Below are 11,694 nucleotides of genomic sequence, written 5' to 3'. Positions count from 1 at the left end.
CGTTTATATTTTCTTACTTCGTTTTATAAAATACAATAAGGTAATGAACCGTGTAAATGTGTTATTGAATTAATTCAGCCATTCTTCAATTCCGGTTATGTCTGTCAACTCGAGGATAGTGATTATTGATGGACTGTTGGTCAACTTTTCGGAAAATTTAGAGAACATACAAAGCTTCACAATTGAAAAAAATATTTTATATTTCTTTGCTTATGGCTGTGAATCATTTCGCAAATGTTTTTAATTTGTGTTTAAATTTGTCATTTCGATAGTTTTTTATACAGAATGGATAAATTTAACTAAACTGTGACCCAATTCAGAATTTAACGAGTGGAAAGTTAATCGAGCAGGAAATAAAATAATAAAAGTATTATAGTCATTGCAATACAGAGAGCGTAAGCAAAATCTCTAGAAAAACTAGATTGATTGATCATAACTTATGTTGAAATGTTTCCTTTAGCGGATAGTGTAAAATAATTGGCACAGAATTGGTTTATTGAATGATCTGAAACATGCACTTTTTGCAAGATTTTTTCCGAAAATAGCTTTGGATAGCTAAACAACCTTGCTCTCGAGCAGGGTAATTATTGACAATAGGTTATGTAACTTCTTGACTGTCAAATTTAAAAACAAAAGTTCAAATAATCAGCGAATTGCCTGAATGTGTTGACCCAGTTCAACTACCATTCAGTTTGATAATTGAATTTGATTAAGATAATTATTGTTCTATATTTTCATATATAATAATCCCACGCATGACATTATCCTAACATGTTTATTTTTCGTTATTCGGAACTGTTTGAATTCTAAATTAAATCCCGTATTTATTAAGAGAAAATTCGTTTGCTTCAGTTTTGAATATGTGACAGGGCATATCAGTCAGTCAATCAGACTCGAATATGTCTGTTTTTCTTAGTGGTACGCATTTTTCATTTGAACCAAAGTATTTTGGAAATCGTTTAACCCTCTCTGAGAAATGTAATACGGGGTCTTTCGACAACTGTAACACAAAACCAAAGAGCAAAGTAAAGTCGGTGTACTACTTTCCGATGTGGGATTTAGTCTTCTTTTCCAATAGACCTTTTGATAAATTTTTAAGCGTGCATAAGAATTGTCTGGCTATCAAAACCGAAAATGGTCCTGTGTTAACAGTATCAACACCAACGTCTCTCGTTTCCTTACGACAAAACGGAATATCATTTACAGGTTAGTTTAGTCTTCCTTCAATAAAAACTGTTCTAGAAAGCATTGGTACAATCGAAAAGCGCTACCATTCCGCAATAATTAGATTTTGCGCAAAAATTACATAACCTCACAAAATGATATGGATGAACTTCGTTTGACAGCTACCAGTTGTTTGTTTACATGTTCATTTCGAATCATTTCATTCTGTTCCACGTTGTTCTTGTATCATTCCATTGTGTTCTTTGTCATTAGGTTTTTTACCGTCACTGCTAACCTCAATCGGATGAACACATTTTGACAGTTCAGCAGTACTGTTTGTAAACAGAAATTTCTTTTGTTTGTTTATTGACAAATTGGATCAGACTATTTACGGTCCGTATCGCCTAAATAAAGTTTTAAAACATTTGTTCAAGATTGAATACGGTTCGTTTTTGATATTTATTAAATAAAAATGACTAGTTGCAAAGTGTAAAGATGATTGTTTTAGATGTGCTCTTCGATTTTTGTTTAAGCTTGTTTGTAAACAGTACCGCTGAACTGTCAAGGATGAATACTTGTTCATTTGTGTCGTCACGATAAAAAACCTAATTAGGTTTCACACGAACATGACATAACCTCACAAAATGAACAGAATGAACTTTTTTGACAGCCGCCGTGTGTTTGTTTACAGTTTAAAAGTTCATCAGAGGTTCATCGTTTGAATTGAATAATTACAAGTCGCCTCACACTAAACAGATTAATACAAATATCGCTCCTTGATGCTGGAAACGCATACAGGGCAATCTTTTTAGTTCTTTTCAATGTGAAACATTTTTTTAACAGACACGTTTTCGTCATTTTTTTTTAAGTTTGCAGTCGCAAAACAAAGCAAACACACGGCAGCTGTCAAAGATGAACTTGATTCATCGGCAGTTCATTTGTGCCGTCATCGTGTAAAACCTTATTGAAAATCTATCAATTGTTATGGCTGCATCCTGTTATTTACAACGTTTTTGTTATTATCTATAAAAAGGTAATAGAATTGCTGGAAAAACCCGACTTTCGAACGGAGCCTCTGAGACCTTTCGACTCAGCTCAACGAGATCGGAAAATGTCTATGCATCCTTCAAATAATTTTTTATCGTTTAATTTTCTCGGAGATGGTTTAACCGATTTCCGCCAGCTTAAGCTCATTTGAAAGCAACTAACGGACAATTAATCAAGTTCGAAGATCAAATGGCTATCAGTTACAGTTCCGGAGATGTAATGGTGTAAGTAATGTAAAGGACAAAACGCATTTTTTTTAGATTTTAGGAATTCCGTATGAAACAAATTTAGGAATTCCGTATGAAACTGTAAGATTTTTCCTTTGAACATATAAGTTTGTGAAAATTGATTTTGCCATCTTGAAGTAAGTGTGGAGATTTGCAGTTTTCAATCAACATTTCAAATTCTTTCGAAACCGGATTCAGATGACCGGAATAGTCGAAGTTGATTCGTTTGCCAGCAACCAATATGATCTCCAAGTTGGAACAGTTTTTAACCTAGTTAAACCTAGACTTACTATCTCATGCTCTATTTCGATAAAACCAATTAAACGAAATTTAACAAATGAAACAAACCTGCGTTTCTGTTACTTCTGCATATGTAAGTCTAGCTAAACAGCATGAATCAGCAGCATAAAACATATAGTAGGATTATTATTATTATTAATATTATTATTACTAAGTATTATTATCATTATTATTATTATTATTATTATTATTATTATTATTATTGACATCACTACACTACCGGCTATGAAAATTGCATATTTTTTCGAATAAACTTCAATTCATTGACATTCTTTTTTAAATAATTTATTTTACCCCGACTTTACATTCTTTTATTCTTTCGGTCACACTTATAAAATAGCAAAAAATTTTATCAATCGCAGCACCGTCTTTTACCAATATCACATACTAGTAGCAGACATCCGTAACCGTTTCGTTTTCTTTATAGCGTGTACGAAATAGAACAAAGCACGCTTGTGTTTTATTCTTCCACGTTTCACAGTATTGTATTGGCATTCTATATGCCAGTCTGAAAGCTTCGACACTCATCGCCCTGTAACTGCGTAACCGGAAGTAGGATCCGGATGAAATTTCACAGTAGATTTTTTTTGTTTGAAGTATAGAGGTTTTAACCTTAAGGTCATTCGCCTTTTCGAGTCAGAAAAGTTTTCTGACCCTATATGCGGGGTTGGGAATCGAACCTAGGTGGGCTGCGTGAAAGGCAGACCTTTCATTTGAATCTTAGTTTGTGAAAATCGGTTCAGCTTCCTCTGAGAAAAGTAAGTGCATATTTTTGTTGCACACACACACACATTTGCTCAATTCATCGAGCTGAGTCGAAGTCGGTTTTCACAGTGATTGCAGATCCTGCTAACACTCGTTTGAAAAATCGTACACTAAAAGCATTCAAGCAAATGAAGGAGGTTTCAATTCGGGATGAGAACTCGAGTTGTATTACCATGGACGACTTATCCTACGAGAAATTCAAATACAAATCCTTGCCTGTTCAACAATATTATAAGGTGCGTTAAGGGCAAGTATTCAACCAGGCTGCGATAAGATTCTCAAACCTTCATCACAACTGCTCCGATGAACATTGCAATATTCATCAATAAATGTTTACAAAAACATTTACTTATACTTAAACAAATGCTAATTCTTGTTACAAAGCAGAGGACTTTGCCATCTAATTAAATCATCATAATTAAATCAATTTTTAATTTTCCAAATATTATAAGTGCAACTCACATTTTGTGTATGGCATAATTTTCTATTATTTAAATTATCGAAACAAAACTAAACATATTATGAAGGAAAAACATTCGCAATCACGATGCAGAAATTTCTAAGTCACTTCAAATTTCCACATGAGATGAAGTGAAAGTGATCAAATATTTAGTATAACAATGTTTTCATAACTTTCAGTTGCATTCATTATTCTTGTCTACGAACATAACTCGACATGTTTTTTTAGTTTTCTGCATATATCACATACTACTCCAAACAGAAAATATTCACATTCCAATAATCGCTAAAAGCTTAAATTTATTGACAAATGTTGAATATCAAATCTTGATTAGCTCCGTCCCTACTGGATTTGTTTCAAACTAACAAACATTAATAGCCATTGTGGCTAACCGGTAGCCCTATAGATTGAGTGATAATTACAACAAAGTTCATAGCACCTTGGCTGTAGATCGCGAGTTGTGTCTGTGTGTGAGAATACTCTGGCGACGCTCGAACATCTTGTTCCTCGCATCAGCGCATCATTTGTCAACATTATTAGATTAAAAGCTTGACCTTGCTAACGAATCATCGTTATCACGCAAATAGTAAATCAATTAAAATCGAGAGTATTGGTACAACACACACAGTTGAGCCGAAAATTTGGGCTGTTGAGCTAGAATTGAAATCCTTTCGTCGTTGCTTATTGTCGCAATTCAATTCTTTTACAGCCTCAAACTGGTATTTCTTTGAATGGAAAGAAACTAGTAATTGGAAATTAAATCGATTAGTTTTCTACATCAAAGAGACTCTGTCGAATGTTGGTTCGTCTCTACGAGTAATTAAATACATTTTTGGCTACGAAAATGAAGCTTCCAAATCAAACAATTTCGAGGGATTGAAACAGAAAGCAACATTCGAAACAGGTTCTTATATGGATCTCACTCACTAGTAGTTAAAATTAATTCAAGCTGTTTCTTGAGCCTATACCACGATGTTCTGATCAGAAAAGATTAGCAGGTAAAGACTGACCCAGAAAGTATGGACGCAACCAAAAACCGCTGCCATTTTTCAATGGTTCAGAATCTGTCAATTTTTATGGCTGCGTCCTGTTGTTTACAATCTTCTCTAACCACTTGTGCAGTTGATTATTCGTTTTCATTAGTTAATTTCGAAATGCGTGGACTTTCAGTAGAACAACGTCGAAAAATTGTGTACAAATGGTGCACAGAACGCTGACTGTCACTGAGAAATATAGCAAAAATTGAAAGAGTAAGTGAAAAAGCCGTGCGAAATGCAATCAAGAAGTTCGGTGAGGATAACACCTTTGAGGATAAACCGAAACACTTTTGAATTATTTACAGCGAAATCAACGTGCGTTCATACTTTCTGGGACAGTCTTTATTTGGTGCAGTCAACCAAAGCAATACCGTTGAATTGAGGCAACTTGCTTTCTAATTATCGATATATTATACCGACCCTATATGCACAACCTTTCAACATTATAAATGAGCTCACTGATAATATCAAAACACAATTATGCTGTTCAGTATTCAAATTTTGGCTCCTACTGTAGTAAATAACAACAACACTTTCTTTTGTGTAAAACTTATTATTGGATGGCTAAAAAATTGTGAAATTTGGGAAAAAACGAGTTTAGAGTGTAATGTTTACATATGCAAAATTTTAATACAGTCTGTGTGGTTATCGAAATGACTTTCAAATTAAGGCCTGTCCCACAGATGGATCGTGAAACATTAGAGAATCGAAAATTCGACCGTCTTCCGTGTGGTACAATTGTATAAGGAAACCCAGTCAACCGCGGCGTGTTTTGAACGAAAGCGAAGAAACACAATTTAGTGAACGCAAGGCACAATTCGAATATTTTTGATTCTGGACAAGGCCAATCAAGTCAATTCGTCCGTCTGGTTCATCCAACAGGCAATAAAGTGGCTCAAACCTCATGATGTCAAGGTAATTCTAACTAAACAGAAACAGGATAAGATGGCCGCATCCTGCGCCAGCATGTTGCACCGCGAGTGGTCTGTGCAGCCGAAATGCATATGTTAATAATGGACAACCTAAAGATTTTCGTAGGCAAGTTCCCGAAATTTCTCGTCGGCAAGTCCCGTCTGGTTATTGCGGTTTCGGAAGAAGGTCGAATTATTTGATAACTTGGTGTGGCAGGCAATCTGTGGGTGCGGTAAATTCAGTAAGGTGTGCATAACGATCGGTGTTTTGACCGGTTCTGGCATCGTGTCGTTATGCGAAACCGATGATTAATGTTTTTATTGATTTAAAATGACTCTTGATACAAATCGCGCTAAAATGTTTCTTAAATAGTTGTTATTACTTTTTCTCGTGTTATGCTTTCTGAGCGAATATTCGAGAATCTACTAAGCAAAATATCCCGAAAAAAATGCACAAAGTGTTCGTCTGCTCTTATTGATATCCTAAATTATATTACTAATTCTACTTCAACTGCATATTTTAAGTTACACGCGAAAAAAAACAATTATTCGTCTGTTTCAAACCAAATAAGTAGAAATTTTCAGTCAAAAATTTAAGATTTTGAATGATTTCAAGTAAAAATACACACTTAAAAAATCCCTGTGATTTTACATCTTATTAGATGCACATAAATGGAGCGTCGCAGCTCACGCAAATTTACGTGGAAGAACATTTAATATTGTGTCTAAAACTCCATGACATGAAATTCATTGAAATAAAAAAACAAGAATACTGAGAGCAACCGTCGCGAATTGAACCGAGAATCATTGGATCGCAAGTACGTCTGTTAATCGACCGAGCCACAGAAGCATGCATCTGCTTGGCTGATAAAAGGTGCATTTAAATTCATACAGTCGCACCTGCTAGCAGAACGTAAGTTACAGTCGAAACCAGTAAAATTCAAGCTCATCTACATTAAATCATTACAAATGAGATTTTCCGTCATTTGACAAATTAGGTCTTTATGAATTACATCGTATGAGGGATTAGGTCACCCGTAAAATTCAAATTTTTTTGGTGTGTAGAAGCTGAATAATGTCATACACCAAATTCATATTTTAGTTTTGAACGCTTGACATTTCATGACTGGTGATGATCAAAGTGATAAGCTGATAATCACTAATCACCTTACGTGATTTCACCTTAGGATTAGATTGCAAATTGAGTATAATAAGTTGGACTCGCCATCGTTTTAGATCTAATGAATAGAGAGCAAAAAATTAGGAAATTTACAGGTGACGCAAATCCACATATGACTCAATTCATTAGGACGTAATTCGTAAAATGACTGAGTTTTACTAAATGTGTGTTAGATCTACTGTAAAAATGAGTCATTTTTGACGCTCGTATATGTCGGTCTCAGAAGTCGTAAATTTACACATTTTTTTCTAGGTGTGTAGTTTCATGCTAAATCAAATGGTATGATGCGAGCATTTTGTTTCGAATAAAAGGATCATTTCCAAAAAGTTTGGAAAGAATCATAATTAAACAAGTTTTCAAGATACCACGTTTGACCAGTGTGCAAAACAAACAAAAAATGACAAAGAAAAAGTCTTGGCTTTGTGATATTGCATGTTTGGGCTAGGAATAGAATGCAAAAAAAGAATAATAAAGCTCATTCTTCACATTTTTTTCGAATCGTACGTTCCTTAGGGTGCCTCTGAATTGTATCTCAAATAAAAGACTTCACGAAGAGTGCAAAATTTTGAGAAAAGTTGTCATCTAACACCTAAGGTATACTGAAATGCTAAACCTGAGAACTTTTTTCAACCTTTGAAAGTATATTGAAGTATCCTTACACATTGAAGATTATAACAACTGGAAATCGTTTTTTTTTCACACCTTGAAATTTTGGGACACCCTGTTCCACATTCCCAGGCGGCACGTTCGACAATCAACGGCAAGCCTTGTTATGTTTCTCAGTTAAAAGTAATCGTTTTTTTCGATTGTTTACTACTTCAACTAGCACGTGTTTGATTTGTAGAGCAGTTCATAGATACTTCAGTTCATTCGAACGATTTGTAGAAGAATGACTTGCAGGTGGGTAAGATTGATTGTCGCTGCGGTTGTGCTGGCAATATTGACTAAGGTAATTAATTATTTGTTCGGTAATATTCACCTGGATACATAAAAAAAAATCTAGTTTTTGTCCTAAAAACTAATTATTATGAAAAAAAAAAATCAGCAACAACTGTCCAATCCATAACAATGATTTATTTCTACTTTATATCGTTTCAGGTGGGAACCTGTCAAGAAAATAACAGCACAGATGATCATGCAATAAACAATGCCGAAAAACAAAGTGATTTCGATGATCACAAAAAGGTCGACCTCATTGCTTTACTTTACGCTCCAAAAAAGCATTCAGAAAGTAGAAGAACTCACAAACGAGACGTTCTGTTTAATAATTCCTACCGACCTCCTCGATCCAGCAGTTGCTGTTCCAGAAACGTAGACTGTTGTCGAAGCAGATCAAATTCAAAACCTTCTAGTTGTGTGAATTCATTTCTGATTGAACAACTGCGAGAAACGAACAACAATCTGAATCGTCTCTTAGATTGCTTCGAAAAATATTGTCCGAAAACGCGAAGACCCGCCTGTCAATGCTCAGCAGATATTTCTTTCCGTACTGAATGTGTTACCGAGGCCGCAGAAGAGGATCCCATTGTTGGTGATGTCTTTTTCGAAGAGGAGACCACAACGACCGAGGATCCGACTACAACTACGACCACCGAAGAACCTACCACAACGACCACTGAAACGACGACTACGACAACGGAGGAACCAACTACTACTACTACTACTACCACAACCACCACCACTGTTGCCCCTACTACTACTACAGAGCGATGTTCCTGCTGCAAGAATTGTAAAGTATGCATGGTTTGTGACGACTAGGTTCTGGTACAACAGACTACATTTCATCTAGACGATCAAGTGAATTATTAAGTTTTAATGGTTAGATTACAATTAGTTTTTATGATTTAAATAATGGATGATTTGGATGTAGATAATCAGATAGTACGAAAGATGAAGAGGTTTTATGCTTACTGGAATAGGAATTAATAACTGTCAACTTCAGTAGGCTTTTCCACGCTCCAAATAAATAAATATATCTCTTGTTTTTTTTTTAATAAGAAATTAATGACAGTAAACGAATAAATATTTCGGGTTAGACTATATGTGCCAGTTAAATAATAAAATCGAAAATTTAAATCAATAAAACCATGTTGTGGTTCTCTTACTCATGTAAAGTACATTTTCGCTTATATAACGTTTGTAAAGAAAAACACAAATTAGACTATAATGTGTTTCATATATCATGTCTTGTCAGTCAGTCATGTTTCCGATTTTAAAATCACTTTTCTACTATCATTGTTTATGTCAATTTTTTACAGTACTGTTGAAAAATGTTAAAAGACAAGTCTGCAGTAAATTGACACTGTGTGGGACTCACTCCGCGTTGATGACGCTTCGTATCTATGCACTGTAGTGACTACTTCGGGGGAGGCCTGTGCTCATGTAATTCACGGTCTTAGTTTCTATCTTGGTTTCAGCTCTAGTTTCATCGGTTGGATTCCTAGGTCAGTCCGACAATTCGGGTTGATACGTCACCCGGATTAGTCAACGATGAAGGGTCAAACCTACAGCAACGGAGAAAGTTCTCCTGAAACTGGAGCTTCCGATTCGCAAAAGGGCCAGAAGGGTGCAGAGATTGCAAATTTTACAGGCCGTCGAAGGTATGGCCTTTAGTTCACGCAGCGAATTCTCTTTTATGGTCTCTATGGTCTCAAAACGCGTTCCGCGCAATGGCAATTTGAGTCTGGGGAAAAGGAAAAAGTCACACGGGGCCATATCTGGAGAGTACGATGCTTGGTTGATGATATTGGTTGAGTTTTTGGCCAAAACTGCGACACAACCACGACGCTGTTTTTGAATGAATATCAGCTTTTTTGGCACCAGCCGAGAAGCGACGCGTTTCAAACCCAACACATCAGTTAAAATGTGTTCGGCTGATCCATAAGAGATGCCCAACAACACAGCAATCTCTCTAACCGGTACAGAACGATTTTGCAACACGATTTGCTTCGCCGATTCAATGTTTTCTTCAGTAACAGATGTTGTTGGGCGGCCAGGGATCTCATCATGATCCAAGCTTGTACGACCACCTTTGAAGCGTTTATACCACTCGTATGCCTGTGTTTTTCCTAGACACGATTCACCAAAAGCCTTTTTTAACATTTTCAACGTTTCGGAACACTTAAATACATTTGCAACACAAAATTTGATGCACGCACGTTGTTCTAAATTTTCATCCATTATAAAAATCGCCACACAAAAATTTTTCAACTTCTTTGTATAGACGCCAAACAAAAACTAATCGTACGATATGCGTCAAAATTTGACAGAATGTGTATAAAAGTGTTGCCAACGTTGAGAGAATAAAAGTTTACCGATTGGACAAGCGCGGGAATTTTAAAATGAAAATTCCGGTTCTTTTTTTATCATAAGGTAGCATAACCTTTTCAACAGTTTCGACCCAAGTTAGTAAGAATTCTTCGTTTTTTTTTTTGCATTTTCGCTTTAAATAACGGTTCAAAACTTTAAACACATCTCAACCTGTTGCTCCGGAGCCGGAAGTGAGATCCGTACAAAAGTCAAAAGCAGTATATATGTATAGACGGTGACACTATTATTTGAGTCTAAGTTTGTGAAAATCAACTTAGCTGTGTCTGAGAAGAAGAAGACAGTTCCGTTTTTGAGTTTTCGACCACTATTTCCGGTACTTCCGGAGCCAGGAACGATGATCTAATATACCCAAAATCAACATATTTGGTCATCAACTAAACATACCTACTTAATTGAAGAATTGCATGGCTATTTGAATGTGCTTAACTTGATTTTTCCGTGTCATATATAAAAACACGCCCCGGGAAATGAAATATTTATACTTATCAGCCTGTAATTCCGGAACCGAAAGTCGTATCCGGATGAAATTTGGTAGAGTTATGTGAGGTTGTAAGACCGTTCATTATAGCAAAGATTATTAAAATCAAACTTTCCAATTGTTGAGTTATATTGTCTTCGATTATATTAAATCCTGTAAACTTTTCAATAGATTTTGATACTAGGGTAACGGAGGTATGTTGGTCACTCTAATATATTTTGGTAATCAAAATGAAGAACATCATGTCTAAATTTTTTAAAGATTATTCCTTTCTTTAACATTTTAAGTATGAATTTTTTTCAAATGAACATATGAGCGTCGGGTCAAAATACTTCCGTTACCCTATATCAAATGAATGAATTAATAACCTTTCGCATTCGGCAGCAAAATCACCCAAAATACAAATATTTCAACTACAAATTCAATTGCGTTTATTTCTTCGTAAACAAAATATTTTAGAAACAGTCGATTCTTGTAAAATTACTAGAAAACACTAAATATGAATTGACACAGTTTTACCAGTATTTAACAATATGATAAACATCAAGGACATATTATTTAATTAAGACATTGTTTGAAATACAGTTAAATTTGAGTTTTCACGTCTGAAAAATATGTAAATTGAAACTTTGATATCTTTTTGAAGGACCATGAGTTTGGAAAAAAAATTTCATTATTTTTAAGACAACAGACTCGAAGTTCGAATCAGAACGATAAAATTTAATTCCATCCTTCTGTCTGATTGCTAGCATATTCTAAAACAGAATTCATCCCTACCGGAATTTGTACAATTTG

The 11,694-nt window shown here is 35.1% G+C and overlaps 1 protein-coding gene across 1 annotated transcript; it reads left to right on the top strand.

Moving 5' to 3' along the window:
• The first annotated feature begins 7,980 nt into the window (after positions 1-7,980).
• On the top strand, positions 7,981-9,133 carry LOC131432229 (integumentary mucin C.1-like). The gene is made up of 2 exons (XM_058598371.1): positions 7,981-8,040; positions 8,190-9,133. The coding sequence occupies exons 1-2, from the start codon at positions 7,981-7,983 to the stop codon at positions 8,847-8,849; spliced, it is 720 nt and encodes a 239-aa protein (XP_058454354.1). The 3' UTR covers positions 8,850-9,133.
• The last annotated feature ends 2,561 nt before the right edge of the window (positions 9,134-11,694 follow it).

The sequence above is a fragment of the Malaya genurostris genome, chromosome 2 (assembly GCF_030247185.1).
Source record: "Malaya genurostris strain Urasoe2022 chromosome 2, Malgen_1.1, whole genome shotgun sequence".
Lineage (NCBI taxonomy): Eukaryota > Metazoa > Arthropoda > Insecta > Diptera > Culicidae > Malaya > Malaya genurostris.
Note: the sequence above shows the minus strand (reverse complement) of the source record. Positions and strands in the feature narration are given on the sequence as shown.